The following is a 22,614-nucleotide window of genomic DNA, read 5'->3' on the forward strand; positions in this document are numbered from 1 at the left end:
GTCATGCGCAGTCGTGAGGTAGAAATATAGAGGAGCCAATTTGCCAGCACCAGCCGTCTGCTCCTGCCAGTACCACCGAAGCTGCAGGTCAAAGGTGAGACAACGAGTATTACTTTTATGGTGCTGTAGGGTGCCACTATGTAAAAGTGTGTTTTAATTGTTGTTGTGTAAGTGTTATTGTACATCAGAAACACTGGAATCAAAGCACTACGCGCGCCTCGAGGAGCCGTCTGGCACCCATGGTGACAGTGTACCCATTGTTCCTCAAAGACCAGCCTCAAAGCACTATGTGCTCCACGAGGGTTTATCTATGAAGTGACACCCATTGTACCTCACACAGGCAGATATAGCAGACAGTGTAGCGCCAGTATAGCGCCAGGGAGGAGGTTGTTGTAACAGGTAGTCTCTCGTCATTCGGGAACTTCAGTCCGCTCACAGACCCACCCAAACTGCGCACTTTCCCGCCACAGTGCCACCAGAGAATTAAAGGCTGAGGGAGCTCAGTCACAGAAGGAGCCCGAGGGGTAAAAGGGAGAACATGCCAGAGAGGGAGATGAAGAGGGAAGACTATGTTGGGTGCAGAGCTGGGCAGGGCGGTGAAGGGAAGGGCGCTCTCTCTCTCTGTTAGGGGCTCCTGAATCCCGACAGACTCCTTCAGTCGCGCTTCTTTCCAATCGGTTGAGGAGCCCAAAAAAGATGATCTGATCTCAGGAAGAGGCTTGAAGGAAGGTGGTGTGTCTTGTGGAAAAAGGCCTGTGTGGGTAAAAGTACAGCCTCTGTGAGAGGAGAAGCCTGTACGTGAAGAGCACAATGATCGGAAAGTCTTGTGTGGGTGGAAAAAAATGAGTCTGTTGAAAATCCCGCAGGGCTGAGGATAGTGTGGTTAATGTCCTTCTGGTAAAAGATATCCTGTGTTAAAAGAAAGGCATGCATGGTATAAGGCGGCAATCATCAGTATGTTAAACTGTACCATAGCAGCCAAGTTTTCAGATTGCAATGTGTTACAATCCAATGGTGGTTTCAGTGTACTTATGAGTGACATTAAACTGGCAAATGTGTGGCACTGAGAGTCACACTTTCTTACGAATAAAACCAAGCAATGAAGTAAATGAAAAATGTTAAATATCAAATTTTATAAACTTTTTAGCGAAGCTCTAAATTGATCTTGAAACTGATGAAAACCCTTAAAGTGGAAGGTTACTACCGTATGTCCCTTATTTTAAAATGACTTGCATATTCGCAATGCTTTTAGTTGCAGGTTGGGTTCTTGTAGCGCCTCACACAGGTCACATTCCCCACTGCACCATGATTAAATTCTCTTTCTCTGTCATCACACACACACACACACACACACATTCACTTACGCACACACCCCTGATGCTTGGTAATTGGCAAGGCTGTCTGTTGTATTTGGCAGACTTGCTGTACTTTCTAGAAAGTGCATCATAGACAAAAAACTAAAAAGAAAGTAATGAAGCATATGCAATCCATGTTGACTATTCTAGGTGTTTTACTTAAATGCCAATGTTCAGGGTTTGGGTTCAGGCATCCTGGTGGGTGGAGCCAGCAGGGGGAGCTGGTAAAGTGGGTGTTGCCTCCTACAAAAATGTGAGCACCTGGACTTCATATTTAACAAATTAAGCACTGAATTTTCTCCACCAAATGTAAAACTACTTGTGTGTCGCGGAATCTAACTTTTTTGTTTAGCAGAAACCACCCCAGTTGCTCCCCCACCACATTTTCGGGTTGGTTTCTGCAAAACAAAAATAGTGCCAACTGGCTGCCATGACCTGTTGATAGGGGTGGACCATCAGTCACTGAGTACCTGTACCTATTTGATTTTAAATTGAGACTATCAGCAGTTTTTAGCAGGGGCGCAACAGTTTATCAAACGTGCACCAGCACTTTTCAATAGTAAACAGATCCTCTGAGATAACGAGTAACTATACTTTTATATTTCCTTTTCGATCACTGCTTCCGCTGCATTAGAAGCTCAGTCAAAGGCCCAAAAACCCAAGGCAGGTTTTCCACACCTCTCAAACTTTGAATATCTATGAAAACTGCCTTCAGATTTCACTGGTACCAGAAATGTTGAGGGGACTTGCTTGTGTAACAAGAACATGCAAGAGTGAGGCAGATCAGAAGAGATATGTTTAGGATATGAGATGAAGAGTCTGACATGGTGACGATACAGGGAACTCTGACCATTCTCTGCATCTTTTTTTCCCACTTTCAGATAATCTACGTGGCTCGCAACCCCAAAGATGTGGCCATCTCCTTCTATAACTTCCACTTCATCTCCAAGGTTCACCCGGAGCCAGGCACTTGGCCAGAGTTCCTGCAGAATTTCATGGCTGGCAACGGTAGGACCAGCGTTTCCTCAGTAGTCTGTATGGTAATCTGTCAAACAAAGCTCTGATGAGCATATCCCTAGGGAGGAGTGAGCGACAGCTGATTTCTGTGAAGGACATCCCTCTGAAGCTCAGAGGAAGAAGGCATAGATGCCTTTTGAGGATCCCTAATTGGTCCCTGTATACAAAGCTCTGAGTTGGAACACATCTCTCATAGGTGTATTTGGGAGACGTGTTGGAGTGCTGCTGTCTCTCTTGGAGTCAATGGCTCTTTTCCTATGTCGTCCTTTTCCTCATTCCCTTCTCTCCCACTCTCCATGTTTGTATTCCATACCCCTCCTCATGTCTCCTGATCTGCCTCTACCGCTCTTCTTTCCGGGTTTTCTCCATCTTCTAATCTCTCATTGCTCTTTCAGTCAGCTATGGTTCCTGGTACGACCACGTGAAGGACTGGTGGGCGAAGGCACAGACATATCCCAATCTCCTGTACCTATTCTATGAGGACATGCTGGAGGTAAGACTGCATTACTTGATGTTCCTCAACCATAGCGTGTTTTGATTTTTGAGAGACCAGTCTGTACTCAGAGAGGTTTCTGCATGAATGAGTCTGCAGGCACTGCCGCTACAGCCACGCCGAGAGCCGTATCTTCAGGTTGGGGGTTGCCCTCCCCCTCAGATGTGTAATCTCTAATTGGTAGTGAGTCTGGGAACTCTCAGTCGGTTGTGGCAATGTCTGCAACCAGCTCTTTTTTGTCGTTTAACTGTTACTTTTTACCAATCCCTCTCCCCTTCTGACACACCACAGGGCAGGGGGAAATAAAAGGGGTGATCAGTACGCATTAAAGCCTAGTAAATCTGCTTAAAGTAACCTTTCACAGTTTAAAACTATGCTTCCGCCAAGGGTATTTTTGACTTGTTTGTTTTTGATCAGCCACTTGGAAGTTCACAAACACAGTGCTGAAACTTCTCTGCTGTGATGGAGAGACAATTAGCTGGAGAAATCAAATAGCCATCTGATCAAATGGTAGTTATCATACATTTTTGGAAAGGAAAAGGCGACATAGGGAAAGCAGGGCAAAAAGATACAACAACCTTTCTTTTATTGCTATGTTTTGTGGAGCAAAGTATGAAAAATGCCTTAAGCCCTCCACAAGTCTGTTCATACTTCTCAACTGTTCCTTTTTAGCAAGATACCCCTGGCCTCATGGCTCAGGGAAACTAGTAGCTTATGTCCTACCTTCCTGTGCATGATATAACTTTTATAGTTAACATTTTCAAATGTACTTATTTTTGCCTTGAAATATGAAAATCTGAGTGATAATCCCGATATTGCCGTGGGGCCAAACTTGTGGGATTTACAGCGGTGTAGCTATGTCTAGTGCTCTGGGTGCAGTGGCAGTGGGGATTAGAGTTGGGAGTGGCCCACTGCACCCCAATTATGGTTGTTGGTTACTAACCAAACCAGGCGAGAGGGTCCATTTTCTTGGCTTGTATTAGGTCCCAGGGCACTTTGCGTTGCCACTGGTGATTGTTGGTAAATGCAGCACTTCCTGTACCTCAAACTACATAGTGTAAAAAAATCCATTTGAGAGCTAGCTCCATAGTAAGCTAACTATAGATTTCCAAAGTAAATGACGCTATTTCCCCAATTAAGAAATTATGTTACATTTGTGCAGAACATTTAACCCCTTCCGTGCGGCCGCGATTCCCCCCGTGTGCGGCCGCCAAACGAACAGGGTGGGGCCGTGATGAACCCCAGCTGTCATCAGCACACGAGCACCGTGGAGCGTGACGGCTGGGGTTCGTCACCAGCATGGAAGGGGTTAAAATGTAAATGTATGAAACTTATATAGCGCAGGACTTACCCTGGGGCATCTCCGCGCTTGCTTAGGGAACCGGTCCTGGTATTCCCCTGTGAGAAACCCCGGCAGGGTATCCACAAGATGAAAGCCAGGCATCCCACCGCAAGGGGCCGATGTGGAGATTAAGCAAGCTATTGCCCAGAGTCGCAGAGTGTGACCCCGTGAGTCGAGTAGGCACCGGAGCAAGAATTGTCGAGACCGTGGAATTTATGAGCCCGAGACCCGCCGAGAAGAGGAATCGAACCCTGGTCCACGGTCAATCTCAGATTCCGGGTCTGCCGCCTCTAACCACTGAGCCACACTTCTCCACTTAAAATAAATTCCCTTGAGACAGTTAATAACAAGTCTTGGTATTGCTGTATTCGTCCGTACTCATCTATTCAACATCAAAAATAAATAAAGATAAGTTGGTCCCTTCGGGATTGGAAGTTTTGAACCTGCAGGGAAGGAGTGCTTATGCTGCAGACACGTGAGCTCTGAATTATCTTACCAGAAAGGAGGCCTTACTACAACTCTCTACTGAAATACATTGAGCAAAACCCATTTGCAAGAGGGCAGTGAGCGTCTTAGGACTCGGACTCCAGGCCACACTGCGAGTTGGACCAGACTGGCATTTTGATCACTTTGTGGATATCTAGGTAGCGGAAGTTATTTGAGTGCAGATAGAACAGGTGGCATTGAGTGGCCCTGCAGTTCTCATTGTTAACAGGCTAAAATGAGCCCTGCATTCACCTATAGCAGGCTTCTGCTACGAGTAGGTCGCTTGTGAGCTACCGGTAGCTCTTCAGCTACCCACAAGTAGCCTCCCCGTCTACATCCCAGCCTAATAAATTAGAACATTTTGCTTTTTTATATAAATACATGTGTGTCAAAATTGCAAAGTGTGCATTCAAGACAAAAGGGTGTGTATTTTCAGGACCCAAAAGCTGGTGCTTGGGGAGACTTATTACTAAGATTAGGTTGGTGCCAGGGGCATTTCAGCTTGGGCTGTTATGTATTGCCCACGTAGAGGCATTCTCCATTGACAAAACATTTTTACATGAATGCTGGGAACCGTGCCTGGGGCTCTTATGTGATCACTACTAGTAATCTTGCATATGGTGGACACTAATGTCATCTTTCCTGATGTTGGCAATATTAAAACTCTAAAATATTTGCAGCTTGGAATGATTTTCATGGTACAAGAGTAGCTCTTATCACAGATAACATTGGAGAGCCCGACCTCCACTGTGCTTTTTGCATCTACACATGAATAGCGCCAAGAGTAGTCCCACTGGCACATCCTCCAACACCCTCCTCCAAATATCTGCCCTGCCAATCTAAGGTCTCCAGACGACTCAGTGTCATTAAGGATACCCTATTCATGGACGTCGTTTTACCAAAATGCAAGAGGTGGAATCTGCTTGTTCCCTGCCTTCCTAGAGACATCACAGGGTAACCTCTTGTTCCTCCTCTAGCCTCCACCCACTACTACAGCCTCCTGCGTGCTGATGGAGAACCGAGGGGAAGGGCACTGAGTAGAAATTGTACAAAGTATACAGAGCTCCGAGGATTCTGTTTACATTCTCTTCCTGTCTTCATGATGCCTGAGCCCGGGGGTAGCACAGGCAGTGACAGAGGTACCAACAGCCAAGCTAAGGGTAGCAGCTGCTACACCCGGCAGACACTTACTGACAATCATGACCAAACTCCATTTCAGGGTTACCTTCTACAAACCATTGTACGTTAGAACCTTAGACTCGCTTATTTTAATCAGATGACTCCAGACTACCAATCCCAGAATACCCATGGCTGGAATATGGAGCCCCTGATGATATGGAGTTATTCTGTAACCTTAACCTAGTTCCATTGAGGGAGAGGTGTGGCGCAGCGGCCAGGGCGACTGACGCTGAAATCTGGGGACCACGGTTCGATCCCCGGCTCCGGCGGCAGGTTAGCCCAGCACCATGTGACTCTGGGCAATAGCTCGCTTAATCTTCCCGACGGCCCCCCAGCGCCTAGAGACCCCTACGGGTGATTGTGCGCTTTACAAATGTGGACTTTATTATGCCTGCTCCATCTGTTCCTGTTTTATGCACAAAACTGTTTGTTGAGCTTCGCACAAATCAGCCTCCCACCCCTCGCTCCAAACCTACTGAATAAAGCAACAATGTGTTCCTGTCTCTGTCACTTGGTACACTGGTAGGAAAGATGAGATAACCTCTTGAATGTTTTTGTATCTCAGGCTTCCTGTACCACTGCAGGGGAGTGTAAGAAAAGGGATTGTCAGCACTGCAACAGCTAAACAAAGCAATTTTTGCTCCCCACAGTAGTCAGTTTGGGCTCCTCAACCGATAACGTCCAGTTTGAACTCGAATTACACCTATGCGGCAGATAGCTTGATGAACACATCAGCCCAATGGCACTGACACTATGTGGGACTGCTGCCTTAGATCAACACACAGTAAGACAGTTCGCGTTCTAATGTAGTCTAAAACTGGAATGGAAAACCAAACAAAACCTGCAAAACATTGTACAAGACCACAAATTCAATCAGCAAGCAAGCTGAGACTCTCCCGAAAGGAATTGGGTTGCCACCTCAAGAAGGATTTGGAGAAATGGAGCCAAATGGTGCACTTTAGATTAAAACCTTTCAAATATGTGAGTTAAAAAGAAATAGATTTTATAGATACTACTCAATGGGATTTAATGATGTAGTCCAATAATAGGCGTCAATCAGTCATTTCCATAGCTAGTAGCTGCGTTCAGTTGCCTGGCCTAATGCATGCCGAAATGCTCTGTAAACCTTTTTATCACGTTGAAAAGAAACATCTGGCAAAAGCTGTCCAGAGCAGTGCATATTTTTGTTTTCTGGGGTATATGTGGACCTTTCGAAGATCTTAGCTCACTGGAATGTGCAAAATCATAAACTATGTTACACATCTGGGCCTACAATATCTTTTTCAACTTGTAGTTTTGTTTTGGAGTCAGTGGAACGCTGGTGTTTACATTACGTTCAAGTTAGGCAAATCCGAAGCTGAAAACATTCTAAATTATGCGCAATCTGTTATTCTTATTTTCCCAGAAAGCAATATATTAATTCAGAAATACTCATTCAACTCCTGTGAAATTACAGTTTATTGTATATTACGAACACTAAGCTCTAGAAAAAAAAGAGTAATATCTGTCTAATTAATGAGACGACTTTCATTTTTTTTAACGAGTTGTTCTACTACAGATATGCACCAAATTCCAAATCAGTCCTGGATAGGTCTCCCAACTTTTCAATCTCAAAGATGGTATTACTTATCACTGCATGTAATTTATGTGCCTGAAGCAGTGTTTAACTAGACAGGCAATGTCATACTGAATAGAGGCACCTGCGGGTGGAATATCTGGTCATAATTTGTTCTCTAGCAATCCCTACCAAGTCCCTCTTTGTGACTTTTTAGTAATCTGCAAGAGATGTGCCTGAATTGACGAAACCCTTGCTAGATGCTTCTACAAAGTTCATATGATGTCACTTCCTATGATATATTTATTGCTGCAAGAGTGTGTGACATCCTTCTACTGCTTCCTGGATTTGTATGTATCACATTTTAATGATTCCAATACCCCAGTATGAAAAAACATTTTATCCAAGCCTCCACCTTATTGTCAAGTGTCATGCCAGTATCTACATTGCTCCAGTTTGTAAAATAATATAGCCAGACCCGTTTTTACAAAGATACTGTATGTGAAGCACTACAGGAATGGCCTTAGCCCTGACTAGCAGCAGGAAAAACCTAAATATCCTTTTATATCATCAATTCCAAGTCCGATGGAAGTCCTGCCCTATAATGCAGGACATCTTGAGGTCGGGTAAAACAGCTACGCACCATCCATTCCCTGCACATTAGGATCCGTACGACAGTAAGGGCCAGATGTAGGTAACTTCAATTTAGCGAGTCCTTAACAGCGATTATTACCGAATCGCTATTAAGGACTCGCTAAATGGAATGTAGGTAGGAATTGCTAAAATATTAGCGATTCCTTAACATTCCTTAATAACGAATCGGTAATTCTGATTCGTTATTAAGGAATACCTAGCTATTCATTCCTATGGGCTAGAAGGTCCATAGGAATGAATGGGAAGAGATTCACTATTAGCGATTCGGTATTACCGAATCGTTAATAGCGGGAGGTATTTCAGGGGTGCTAGGGTGTCCAAAGGACACCCTGTTGCACCCCTGAAATGTGCATGTGTGCACATGTGGCGCACATACATGCCCTAAGGGCATGTATGTGTGCCACATGGCACATAAAAAAAGCAAAAACGTGCTTTTTTGTAAGGAAATCGCTACTTACCACCAACTTGGATTTGGTGGTAAATAGCGATTCCTTAAGGCTGAGGTTCACTGTTTTTAATGCTACCTACATTGCATTTAAGGAATCAGTATTTCCGATTCCTTAAATGCAAGAGCAAAATAAGGAATCGCTATTCAGTGATTCCTTATTTTGCATGTAGGTTTAAAGTTACCTACATCGCACATGGCTAAATACGGGTCGGTAACGCAGAAATGTAACGAATTTTGGCGTTACCGACCGGTATTTAGCCACCTGCATCTGGCCCTAAGTGCCTTAATGTAAGGGAACCGGTTTCCTCCTCTTCTCATCCAACGACTATTTGCGTCTGTTCCTGGATGCATACGATTGCATTAAATGCTTTGAATGCATACCCCTAGCTTCACTGTTACAAGTTAGTCTACATACTGCCTGGCCCTAGTAAATAGAACTACGTTAGTGCCTTTCTTGCAAAAACTGAGCTCTGATGTGACCACCTCATTTATTTTAAAGGTGTTTATTAGAGGCATGTGGTATTGTTAACATATCTCATAGCTTCAGTCTGTGGCGATGGAAGGTCAAAGGGTGCTATAGCTCTCACAGCTCTTGCTAACTTTGGTATGAATCAGCAACTGACATGGTGCAATAACCCCACTCAACGCTGTTTATATGAAGCGTAAAAGACCATTTATTAAGACAAGGTTGCAACACATAAAACTTTATAAAACATTACATAAATGCAACTAAAACTCCTTAGCATACCATACTGTTTCATTTTCCTTTCGCCATTCTCAAAAACAGTTACTATGTTTCACTCCTCTCTTTTTACTCTGTGACCTCCTTCTATAGCCCCATTCTCTCCTCCACTTGTCCTCGAACATCCTCCCTTGAGTTCCCTCCGTTGCTCATTGCATCCTGCACACTGCCATCAGTCACCTGCGCACCCTTCCCCCAGTGGGGTGGATCCACCCATCTGTGACTCATCACCCGTCCAAAGTACCACCTATCCTGCAACCTGTCCCAAACTGGCAAGACTGTAGCACTCCACACCCATACCCCCTTCATTAACAAGTAGGGTTGGTAGGTGGACAAACTTTTCCCCTTACCTCCCGGTGGTGCCTAGGGTCAGGAAGAGGCCAGATCCCCCTCTCCTGACACCTTTATAGGCCTACTTACACCCGCCCCTTCCCTTAAGTATCCCCGACGCCACAGCTTGTACTTCTGGTACTGCCCAAAGTGCCCTGGGAGAAGACTGGTCTGCGACCCTCACTTCCCCCGGGGGCCAGCATGTGCAGTAACCACACTCCACGCTGTTTATAAGAAATGTAAAAGGCCATTTATTAGGAGAAGGTTGCAATACTTACAACTTTATAAAACATTACATAAATGCAACTTTAACTCCTTAACATACCATACTGTTTCATTCTCCTTTCTCAAAAACCAATTCCTCTGTTTCAGTCCTCCCCTTTCACTCTTTGACCTCCTTCAATATCCTGATTCTCTTCTTCACTTGTCCTCAAACATCCTTCCTTGAATTTCCTCCGTTGCTCATTGCATCCCGCACACCCCTCCATCAGTCACCTGCACACCCTTCCCCCCAGGTCCGGATCCTCCCGTCTATGACTCACCACCCTTCCAAAGTACCACCAACCAGGGAACGCCCACAGGGCGGTTACCTCCCCCCAAAGCTCACATGCACCTTTCGCCATCCCTTACTTCGCTCTCTGGTACCTGAGGGATTTGTTCCACAATTTGCTAACAGCATCCTGCAGTTCCATCATATAGTACGCATTACCCAACCGCGAAAGGTGCACCCTATCACCCCTGGAGAAAACAGACTCTTCCTCTTTCAGCCCCACATGTGCAAGCTGTCAGAAGTTGGCCTGGTATATAATGTCCACTATTCTAGTGGGCACCTTGCACCCGTCCAAACAACGCTTATTGATGGTAGGTTGTAAAGTCAACCTTATAGAAAGCTATCCTAGTGGTAGCTGTGGAGAGCAGCCTTCAGGCTAAGACTTAGAGGCGAGTTAAGCAAGTTGTTTTACCAATTATCTCTTGAATGACCAAATGAAAGCACACCACACAATGTATATATCAAATATATATGTATTTAATCTAAACACAACCCCGCTGGTCTCTTTATGAGGTTAGAGGTAAAAGTACAATACAAGGAACTTAATTAGCATACGATAAGTTGCACAGTATACGTTGTGCCCTAGGGGCCTCACAAACCATATAGTAAAATAGTGGTATAAGAACCACGTGAGAGTTAGAAAGCAGGCCTAGGGCCAGTAGAACCGCAGGGGCTACCTGGAACCACCAAAGGTTAGGATGCAGGAGGGTCACGGGGGACGCGTGCAGTGTCTAAACACAGCAGCGTATCACCATTGACTTTCGATAGAGAACGAACAAGTTACAATTTTAAAGATTAAGGGCACCTAGAGGTGAACTATGATGGAACCCTTTTAGACTTAGACACTTCGACAGTCAATACACACGGGATCACTGGAGTACTCGAGTTGCCTCACCCACGGAAGCCGGGTGCATAGGTGTCTTTTGATGTTGGGTTTCATTGTCGATACCAAAGGAGAGCTGTGAAGAAATGCTGCAGGCGACCAGAGGAAAAGTGTCCGGGTGGATCCAAGTTTGGATTGGAGATGTGAAGAACCTGAAAGCAGAGGGGACAGAGTCTGGGTCACTAGCCAGTGACCGGGATGGAGAGGAGAAGATGCCAGCCGATGTCGGGTGATTTCAGGTGAATGAGGTGAAGCTTGACTCTTAAGCCAAGAGGACCAGGAGAAGTTGATGATGACCAGGAGCTGGATTCCAGCTGACCCACAAAGGACGTCGAGTGCTGCAGTGTCAGAATCTGGATAGGATCCAACAAACCTTGGCAACAGCAACCTACGCAAGATGTCAAGATTGGCTTCCGAGCAGGCCAGCAAGGTCTGAGTGACTCCTCCTTTGGAAAAGAGTGAGAGCATGTCTGGAGCAACCAGGAAAGCTCAAGAAATCAAAGATGGCCCTCTGTGGGGGCTCACTAGACAACAGACTAGGAACTGCAAAGGGGCCTTGAGTGGAAACTCACAAAGCGGGCACACGGGACATTCGTGGAGTGTAGGCCTCTGAGCTTCGGTGCAAAAGGTGCTCGGGACAGGGGCTTTGAATACTCTAATGCACAACTTCGAGATACCTCAGGAAGTAGGTGCAGTTGCAAAAATGCAGGATGCACAGTAGTTCAGGTCCCATGTCTCTCGTGTCTGCCACAGGTCTCAGCTTTCCTGGGAGCGCAGGCCAGTGTCAGAGATGTCTAGAAGTCCATGTCCTGTGTTGCAGATTCTTTGGGATCCGGCAAGAGCCTCGAAAATGCAGAACGGCAAAGATGCTTTTGTTGCCTGTTTGAACTGGGTGGTCACTCCTTGACCACAAGGGAGATTTCTTCTGTCTTCCAGTCGATGTGCAATGTCGAAGGTCCAAGATTTATGTATCAGAGTTTCATCCAGGGTAGTCTAAAGTCTCAGGGACTGTGCTCCTATTCTTGTAGCAAGATTAGGGGTTGGACTAACTCTATGGTCCCACCTATGGGAGGACCTGGGGAGGGGGTGGTTACACCCCTTCCCTTTTGTCCAGTTTCGTGCCAGAGCTGGGGCAGAGTGCCCCAGCAACCGGTTTGAACTGGGAACCCCAGGCAGTGTCTGAAAAGCATTCACTGAATGCAACCGACCCTGCCACAATACACTAAAGCCTGTCTGGGGATGTGCTAGCACCTACCTAGACAGGAAACCTATTGTCCAGGCCTCCCCTGCCAGAGTTTCGTCCAGCAGCAGGAGGGCAGACTCGTGTCTGTGGCAGCAGCATACATTGTGTGATGTGGATGCTCTGTTTAACTTTAACCATGTTTACCAGTAACTATATGTCTTCTCCCTCCAGAAGGGTGGAATGCTACCCCCACCGCCAGAACTGGAGGGTGATAGTATTCCAAAGTGTTTGACACCTTACACGATATGTTTTGATAAAGCCAAACCAAAGTTAGCATTAACCGCAAGGATTGTAATGCACTAAAGAGTATATGGTATGGCTATATCATAGAACAGCTATAAGGAGATGGTTCCAAAAACTGCAGAGCGGCTCAGCTCATGCTAGGGCACCCGCTCATACAAAACCAAGCACTCTGCCTTCAGGATTGTCATATGAGTGACTTATAGGTTAATATGTGTCTATATATATATATATATATATAGGTATAGGTATACTATATCTAAGTAAGGAGTGATTACACTACCTTACTTAGGCTGCAATTGCAGACCAGTGTTGTCAGCTTGGAAGGCTAACCAGGGGGTCATAATACATGCTGAAGCCCCTGGTAGGCCTCTGGTGCACCTATGCCCTAGGTACCTAGGGTACACCATATAGGGGCTCGCAAGGGTGACCCAGTAACCAATCTGGTATGTACCTAATGTACATGGTATCAATTTATAGAGAGAACACTCGAAACGCCACAGTACTTGCCGTGAGGGAAACGGCCATCTCGTTGTCTTTGTTGCTGCAGCCCACAGCCTGAAAACTAACAAAACCGCGCCGTGAGGGAAACGGCCAGAAGCGCAGCGCCCATACCGCCATCTTCCGCTATCCACCCTGTGCAGCAGCAGCTGGGGAACTACATCACCCAGCTGCCCCGGGGGTGGACGCGGCGGGGGTGACGACGCCTACGCGCCAGGAGGCGCCTTATCAGCAGGGAGCGCCGAAGCGCTCTTGGGACACTCGAAACGCCACAGTACTTGCCGTGAGGGAAACGGCCATCTCGTTGTCTTTGTTGCTGCAGCCCACAGCCTGAAAACTAACAAAACCGCGCCGTGAGGGAAACGGCCAGAAGCGCAGCGCCCATACCGCCATCCTCCGCTATCCACCCGGTGCAGCAGCAGCTGGGGAACTACATCACCCAGCTGCCCCGGGGGTGGACGCGGCGGGGGTGACGACGCCTACGCGCCAGGAGGCGCCTTATCAGCAGGGAGCGCCTCTCGCACACGCGAGTCGCGCGCGGGAGAAGCCCGGGACAAGGGCGGGACAGTCTTAGACAGTCCTAGACTGGCCGGGACTGGACTGGGCAACCCCTCTAACATCTGCAACCCAAGCAAGTAAGAAATTCCCTTTTTTATTGACTTTATTGTACAGTGTCATCACGTAAGACTCTATTCAAGCATCCGGTGTGTATTGGTAAAGCCTATATAATCCCTGGACAATCGACTATATAATCTTAATATGTCTAAAAAGAATTCTAAAAAACAGCCCCCTGTTAGCTCTAAGCCTACAGTTAACTCTAAGCCCATTGAAAACTACATGCTTCAAGTCATAACCAAAATAAATAAAGACAGAAGAGAATCATTGGGATTAAGTCAGTCGCCTGATTTACAGTTACTAAGCCCAATTCAAAGTCCTCAACATTCAAGCTCTCTAGTATTGGATGATACCCCAAATCTAATAGACATCACGGTCCATCCTACTCCAAACTTGGATGATCAGATTAGCCTTAACTTGGATGATGTCGCAAATGCTATGCCACTAGATCAAGAAATAAATATTGAACATGACCACGAGATTCTGGTGCATAATGCTGATGATCTACCATCTCCTGAGCAGGAAACTCGACCTATGAGAAAAAACAGGAAAACTCATCAAAAACGGATGGGGTTACGTTCCAGTAATAGGAGGAAAAATGTTTCTCCGACAGGGCAAAACAAGGCAAAAATTTTAGATGATGGTGATATTAATGTCCTTGATAGAAGCAATCATGAAAAAAGCTATAACGAAGACGATTTGCTTCAGAAAATAGCAGACATTATTGATTCCAAAATCCAAACTATCATTAAGCCTTTGATTGCCAAGATTGATAAATTGAATGCGGAGGTAAAAAAGATGACTACTCTTCAAGTCAAAGCTGTGGAAGGGGTTGAGACGGTCAATACTTTAGTGACACAAATGGCGAAACCAATTGAATCTAAGGCAAAGAGCTCTATAGAAAAAGAGAACAGTCCTATGCTCCCAGAAAGTACAGTCGGGAATAAAACTCATTCTATTATTCGACCTCCAAACATCGCCGGGGTATCAGGACCCAAAGGTAATTTGCCAATGAACTGCCAGGAAACAGATCCCCTCCAATTTATTGAGGAAGCGTCCCCTGTGGTCCTGGTTCTGGCAAATGTTCCCTCGCCAGCAGATGCACAATCCGAAACACCAGCATCTTTGCTTAGCAAAGCCCTCCATTGGCTAACAAATAATATGCAAATGGCACCAGGAGGAAAATATCAACTTGCATCTGAGATTAAATCCACTAAGAGGGTGGCGTGGATTGGAAATCGACCGAAAGTATTCAAGGGAGATTGTGTTATAGTGACTTTTTCCCATCCAGGTGTTCTGCCAAATCTCCTAGAACATATCAATCCCCCCCAAAGAAGAGCAGGATCTGTTGTTCCTCTTACGTTAAAATTCTTTTATGGAGAGCAAGAGAATGTGACTTTCCCTAGGACCCCCGGACCTATGTGGAACACTGTGAGAAACAACAGAGGCCAAGGTGCTCCCCAAAAAGACTGGGGTATGGTTCTAGGTAATAGATATGATGCCTTATCAGGGCTAAATGATTGTGATTGACTGGGTAGTAGTCTTGAAATTTTTTTAATTCCTGGTGTCATTCATGAGGCTAGGGAAATGGGCACCCGGTTAAATACTGGATTAGCTGATGCTTTGACCAATGTAAGTAGCACTAAGGTCGAGTCTGGTAATGTGATTAATGTTGAACAGCGTATTGAATGTTCCAAACTTACTACAAATAATGATGTACTTGAGTCATATGAGATTCTCTCCCCTGAATTGGTTACTATAGATGGCAACGCATGTGAATATAATTTTACTCAGCAACAGGGTAAAGGTTTAACCAATAGTACAAAACCTACCAGTGACAATGCTAATATACAATGTACCTTGTTGTCCTGGAATGTCGCAGGGTTAAAAAACAAGATTCTATCACAGGATCTGCTAAATTTCCTGGACTCTAAGGATATAGTCCTTTTTCAGGAGACTTGGCAGTTAGAACCGGATCCAATTCAGGGATATCTACATTATTTTATTCCAGCCACCCCGAGCTCAAGGGGAAGGGCAAAAGGTGGCTTGGTAACATGGATTAAGCAGAGGAATGACTACTCAGTGTTACAAATAGATACCAATAGTCCTGATATATTACTGGTCAAATTACAGCGACCGCCAAGTAGGGACATCTTTATTTTTAACATCTACTCAAGGGGCCTACCGGGTGGTAAATCCACTAAGGCGGTTGAACTATTGGATATACTATTAAATCAACACTGTTTGAATGCTGATATTATTATTGGTGGTGATTTTAATTGTTGTTTTGAACCACTTGATAACCAGGATGTTGACCTCACTACTGAAGAGGACTTCATTTGGGAAATCCCACAGCTTTCCTTAATACCTATCAAAAGATGGACTGAGGCTGCATTACAGTTAAAAGTATTATGTGTTGAGTCTGGGCTGAGGGCCACTAACGGAAGAACGTTATCGGATAAGCAGGGCGCCCCTACTTTCTCTAATGGAACTACTCAAAGTCGTATTGATTACATATTAACTAATAAAGAGAACTGGGGGAATGTTCTTGATATGAGGGTTGAGACAAGGGTGGAAAGTGATCACGACCCATTGATTTTAACCTTTAAACTGTTCGATCTGATGGCAAATGAGGAAGAGAGGGAAACTGTCCAGATAAACCTTTCCAACGATCAAAGACACATCAGATGGGCAATTTGTGCAGCAAATGAGGAAAGCATGGTAGCTATAAGGGATCTAACAACTTTGGCCATTCAAGAAGTCCAGGATATATTTGATAAAAATACCCCGATAGCTGAAATTAGCAGGATCCACGACAAATTTTTTAACAATTTAAAATTATTTTTTGTTAAGAAAGCTAAGAAAAAGCCACGTAGACCAATTAGAAAGGAGGATCAGTGGTATGACAAGTCCTGCAGGACTGCCTATAGATTACTGTCAGATGCGGTAAAAACTCGAGACAAAACTAAAATAAGGGAGGCCCGAGTTATGTACAAAAAAGTGCAATTTAGTGCAAAAAGGGATTGGGAGGAAGGCTACTGGAGGGATCTACTCGATGCCAGTAGGGAAAGATCTATGACACCCTTCTGGAACATCGTTAAATGGGGAAGGGGGACAAATAGAGGAGAACCCACTAACCATGTACTACCAGAAGCCTGGGTATCCCATTTTTCTACCCATTTTTCTGCTGAGGATGAAGGCGAAGAGGAATGTCTAGCTTCTGTAGATATCCTCGCGAGCCCCTTAGTCTTCTCAAAAGATGATATCCTAAAAACTCTGAGCTGTATACCTAAAGCCAGAGCCCCGGGCCTAGACTTTATCCCTGCAGATTTGTTTATGCATGACAAGGATCTATGGGCCACCTATATTCAGCTGTTAGCCAACGCTATTGCAAAGGGCTCGCCTATCCCTGAGACCTGGAAAGGAGCCGAGATTATCCCCATCTTTAAAAAGGGGGCATGCTCGGATCCAGGCAATTACAGGCCTATTAGCCTGATTGCATGCATACAAAAAGTTGTGGCAAGGCTATTATTACAGCGAATTCATGGGTGGATAGATGATTATGATATATTATCTCCCCTGCAGGCTGGTTTTCGCAGCCATACCAGCACTATTGATCAAATTTTTAGATTTGTTTTATTATATTGGCGCACAGTTTTATTAGAAGGCGGGATGCTTTTTGCAGCTTTTGTTGATTTAAAATCAGCTTTTGATTTAGTTCCCCGCCACAAACTGTGGAATATCCTACATGATCAGGGTATTCCAAAAGAAATCCTGTCTTTATTGATTAGGATGCATGAAAATAGTTTTGCACAAGTACGATGGAATCAGCAGGGTAGTACTACTGAGAAGTTCCCCATAGCGAGGGGTGTACGCCAAGGATGCGTGCTCGCACCAACACTCTTCTCGCTATACATCAACAGGGTGATCGGTTATTTTGAACATCAGCCCACGGATGCCCCAAGGTTGGCAGGAAGGCCGATCCCCCTGTTGATGTTTGCGGACGACACCCTGCTGATATCAAAGACCCAGCAGGGACTACAAAAGGCCATTAGGGTGTTTGAAGGATTTTGCACTGATCATGGACTTGTAATTAACACCAGCAAAACTAAATTTATGGTTATGCACAAACGGAAACACATTAGAGGCAGAGTCATTATGGATGGGGTCCAGCTCGAGCAGACCCAGGTCTTTAAGTACCTTGGTATCAATCTGTCATACAATCTAGATTGGAAACACCATACAAACGAATTAGACACAAAACATGCTCAACTTGCAGGAGTTCTCACAAAGGAGCTTTTTTCATCTCACACTAAACCAATTAGACCTGTCTTAAAAATCTACAATGCTAAGGTCGGAGCAGCTGTTCTTTATGGAGCAGAACTCTGGGGGTCCAGTAATTTGAACAAGTTGACGGTAGCACAGAACAAATTTCTCCGCAACATTACTGGGCTACCAATGTCAACCCCATTGATACCCTTAAAGTATGATCTGGGAATCTATAGCTTTAGGGACATAGCCAGGTATAGAATTGTGGCCTACTGGAGAAGGTTATGGATAACTCCTGAGCTCTCCCAGTATGCCCAAGGCTTCCTGGAGGTGAGATCCCTAGATACTGCTAATAAGATAGTCTGGTTGAAAGAGGCTAAACTTCTATATAGGGCACTGGGTTTATCCCCAATGTGGGATGATCCGTTAAATAGTGTTTTTCCACCAAAAAAGATACTTCGTGAACTCTACTGGAGTATGGTGGAGATTAAGTGCTTTAGGAATCATATTGACCGTTCCTTTACATACGATTATTTGGAGCTCAAGCACTCACCGGCCCTCGAACCCTACTGGGATTGGATTACGGTCCCAGGGGACCGGAAGAGGTACCATCAGTTGAGGGTGGGGACACTTCCGTTAAATGCCCTAATAGTGAAATGGAATAAAGCACAAACTCCAAGGTGCCCCTTCTGTCCGGACCATAACGAAAACATTGGTCATGTGTTATTTGCCTGCCCTGAATATAGAATACCTAGACAATCATGGCTTAAACCAATTTGCATCCAGTTAGGTATAAAGTCGTCAAATGAGGCTGTCAGGATTCTAAGAACAGATTCCTCCCAGCCTGTTGTTATAGCTATGGCAAAGTTCCTTCACTGGATGTGGATAATTCGGGCACGCAAAACCTGTTTGGATTAAGTTAGGATTGTTACTTAATGCCGTACAGTTTGTATCTATTTAAATTTCTTTTAAGTTATATTTTTACGTGATAAACTATGTAAACCTCAACAAGTAGTTGTTGCTTTTTATCCTTATTTGATTGGATTCTAATGAACTTAGCTGGATATTTTAAGATTATATAAAAATGTAAATAGGATATTGTAAGATTGTATAAAGATGTAAGTAGGATTCATAGTAGTAGTGTAAATAGTATGAGATAGGAAGATCTTTATTATTTTTTGTTTATTTATTGTATTAACTCATGTGGATTCTGTATTTCTGAGGGGTGGGGGGGTGGGGTGGGATAAAAAACAACACATTTTATTTTTATTTTGTAAAATGTCTTTTATGATTGAAATATATCGAATAAAGACTAATTAAAGTGAGAGAACAGCTAGGCTGTGGTCCTGATTAGCAGGGCTGCAGCCATACTAAAGTAAAAAAACAGTGAACACAGCAAAAAGTGGGGCTAACCATAGGAAGCAGACCCTACTTTCCTTCACAATCCCCTCCCCCCAAACGCAGGGACATTAAACTAACCTTGACCAGTTGAATCTTCATGTTCTAAGTGGAAATATCTGGAGAGTCCATCTGCATTGGCATGGTTACTACATGTCTATGTTCCACTTTATAGTCCATCCCCTGTAGGGAAATGGACCACCTGAGTAGTTTGGGATTTTCACCCTTCATCTGTTTTAGCCATAAGAGGGGCTTATTGTCTGTATGAACTGTGAAGTGAGTACCAAACAAATATGGCCTCTGCTTCTTCAGAGCCCACACCACAGCAAATGCCTCCCTCTCAATAGCTGACCAACGTTTCTCTATAGGGGTCAGCCTTCTGCTAATAAAAGCTACTGGCTGGTCCTGACCTTCTTCATACAATTGTGATAGCACAGCCCCTACCCCCAACTCAGAAGCATCTGTTTGAACAATTAATTATTTGGAGTAGTTAGGACTTTGCAGAATTGGTGCAGTGCACACGGCCTGCTTCAGGTCATCAAATGCCTTATGACAGCTGACTGTCCACTGAACTTTTTTAGGCATTTTCTTAGAAGTTAAGTCATTCAGGGGTGTCACTATTGAACCATACCCCTTGACAAATCTCCTATAGTACCCTGTCAGGCCCAAGAAAGTTCTGACCTGAGTCTGGGTGGTTGGAGCAACCCAGTCCATTATGGTCTGGATTCTGCTCTGCAATGGTTGAACCTGGCCTCCACCTACAAGGTGGCCCAGGTTCACAACCTGACTCTGCCCTATCTGGCACTTAGTAGCCTTGATAGTTAGGCCTGCTTTTTGCAGGGCCTCCAAAACATTTTTTAGGTGGATCAGGTGATGCTAAAGACAGCAATATCATCAAGATAAGCTACACAGTAGTCATCAAGGTCTGTGAGGACTTTATTCACCAACCTTTGAAATGTGGCAGGTGCATTTTTCAGACCAAAGGGCATTACCACAAACTGATAATGTCCACTAGGGGTTGAAAATGCTGTCTTTGGCTTTGCATCATCAGCTAGTCTGATCTGCCAGTAGCCAGTGTCAGATAAAATGTGCTCAGAAATTCGGCAGATGCCAACTTATCTATGAGCTCATCTGCTCTGGGTATTGGATGGGCATCAGTCCTAGTGACTGCATTGAGACCTCTGTAGTCCACACAAAACCTCCTCTCTCTCTTACCACCCTGGGTGTGAGGTTTGGGTACTAGGACTACTGGACTGGCCCAAGAGCTCTCTGGGGGTTCAATCACTCCCAATTCCAACATTTTCTGGACTTCTGTCCTGATACAGTCCCTGACACGATCATGTTGCCTGTAAATCTTATTTTTCCCAGGCTGACTGTCTCCTGTGTCCTCTTCATGAGTCCATCAGGTAGTCTGACTTGGAGTCAATGACAACATATGTCTGTACTGCTGCAGCACTTGTCTGCAGTCAGCCTGCTGCTGATCAGACAGGCTGCCTGCTAAAGCTACACAATCTACCGATCCATCGTTAGGGTTCTGAGAGAGCAGGTCTGGGAGAGGGTCACTCTCTTCCAACTGTCCTTCATCAGTAGCCAAGAGCAAGCCCATGTCTGCCCTGTCAACATATGGTTTCAGCCTGTTGACATGAAGCACCCTATGGGGGCTCCTGGGAGTTCCAAGATCTACCAAATAGGTAACCTCTCCCTTCTGTTCAACAATAGTGTGGGGTCCACTCCACTTGTCTTGGAGAGCTGCTGGCTGGTAAACAGTCAGTACAGCCTTTTGGTCATGCCAGGCTTTCTGTAATTCCTGGCTTAGCTCAAGGTTTTTGGTTGCCTTTTTCATGAACTCTGCCATCCTGGAGCGGAGACCAAGTACATAGTCCCCAATATCCTGTTTGGGAGGTTTGAGAGGTAACTCCCATCCCTCCTTCGGCAGACAAAGTGGTGCTCTTACAGGGTGCCCAAACAGAAGTTCAAAAGGGCTGAAGCCAATCCCCTTCTGTGGAAATTCCCTGTATGCAAACAAAAGGCAGGGTAGCAGGATATCCCATCTCTGCCTGAGCTTTTCTGGGAGACCTTTAATCATACCCTTTAAGGTCTTGTTAAATATTTCATCTAGACCATTGCACTGTGGATAATAGGGTGTGGTGAACTTATAGTTCACTCCACACTCCTTCCTCATTACAGTTAAGTAACTAGATATAAAATATGCACCTCTGTCTGATACAACCTCCTTAGGGAAACACACCCTTGAGAAAACTCCCTAGAGGGCCCTTGCCACAACAGGTGCTGTAGTGGTCCTAAGGGGTATAGCTTCTGGGTACCTGGTGGCATGATCTACTACCACCAGGATAAACCTGCGCCCAGAGGCTGTCTGAGGATCCATTGGTCCAACAATATCAATCCCCACTCTTTCTAAGGGAACCCCCCACCACAGGTAGTGGTATAAGGGGGGCCTTTGTAGGGCCAACTGCTTCGCCACTGGCTTGGCAGGTAACCCAGGTGCGACAAAACTCCTTTGTGTCTTCTGACATGTGGGGCCAGTGAAAGTGAGGGACAAGCCTGTCCCAAGTCTGGTTCTGGCCAAGATGTCCTGCAAGGGGAATATCATGGGCTAGTGTCGAAAGGAAGTCCCTGAATGCCAAAGGTTTGACCAACCTCCTGGAAGCACCAGGCTTGGGGTCTCTACTCTCTGAATACAGGAGCCCTTCATCCCAATATACTTTATGGGTGCCACTAGCATTCCCTGCAGACTCAGCAGGAGCTTGCTGTCTGAGGGGTTCAAGAGAAGGGCAGTCCAACTGCGCCTGACTCAGATCTGCCCTGGAAGGGCCCCCTGTCCCAAGAAACTCAACCTGATCAGGTTCCAGCTCTTCTGGGACAGTTCCTTCATCAGGCACACAATCAGCTTCCTCAGAAGGCTGATCCTCACTCTGAGGTAAGGGGAAGGCAGTGCCTTAACCCTACTGATCCTTTTTCTGGTAGGCAACTGGTCCATTATTCTAGAATTCAGTGCCTGTTCAGTGTTAGACTTTTGACCTGTGACCTAGTCACTGCAAGGACATGTGCTGAGATTCCTAACATTTCTGCATGAGTCCTAAACTCAACTTCAGACCAGGCTGAAGTCTCTAGGTCATTGCCAAGCAAACATTCTAGAGGGAGGTCTGAACTAACAACAACCTTTTTAAGGCCAGTTACCCCTCCCGAGGAGAAATTAACAACTGCCATACTATTGTGGTAGTGACATTGCTAGCATTGGTTACTTGGTAAGTTTCACCAAATATGATCTGCCCAGGGTGCACAAAGTCATGTAT

At 45.2% G+C, this 22,614-nt stretch overlaps 1 protein-coding gene across 3 annotated transcripts in view; it reads left to right on the forward strand.

Moving 5' to 3' along the window:
• LOC144768581 (sulfotransferase 1 family member D1-like) overlaps positions 1–22,614 on the forward strand; it is a 410,920-nt gene that overhangs the window by 184,922 nt on the left and 203,384 nt on the right. For all 3 annotated transcript variants that reach the window (XM_078652369.1, XM_078652370.1, XM_078652371.1), the window contains exons 5-6: positions 2,237–2,363; positions 2,768–2,865. In XM_078652369.1, the coding sequence (XP_078508495.1) occupies positions 2,237–2,363; positions 2,768–2,865 (225 nt within the window). The remainder of the gene's footprint in view (positions 1–2,236; positions 2,364–2,767; positions 2,866–22,614) is intronic.

Source organism: Lissotriton helveticus, chromosome 7, assembly GCF_964261635.1.
Source record: "Lissotriton helveticus chromosome 7, aLisHel1.1, whole genome shotgun sequence".
NCBI classification, from domain to species: domain Eukaryota; kingdom Metazoa; phylum Chordata; class Amphibia; order Caudata; family Salamandridae; genus Lissotriton; species Lissotriton helveticus.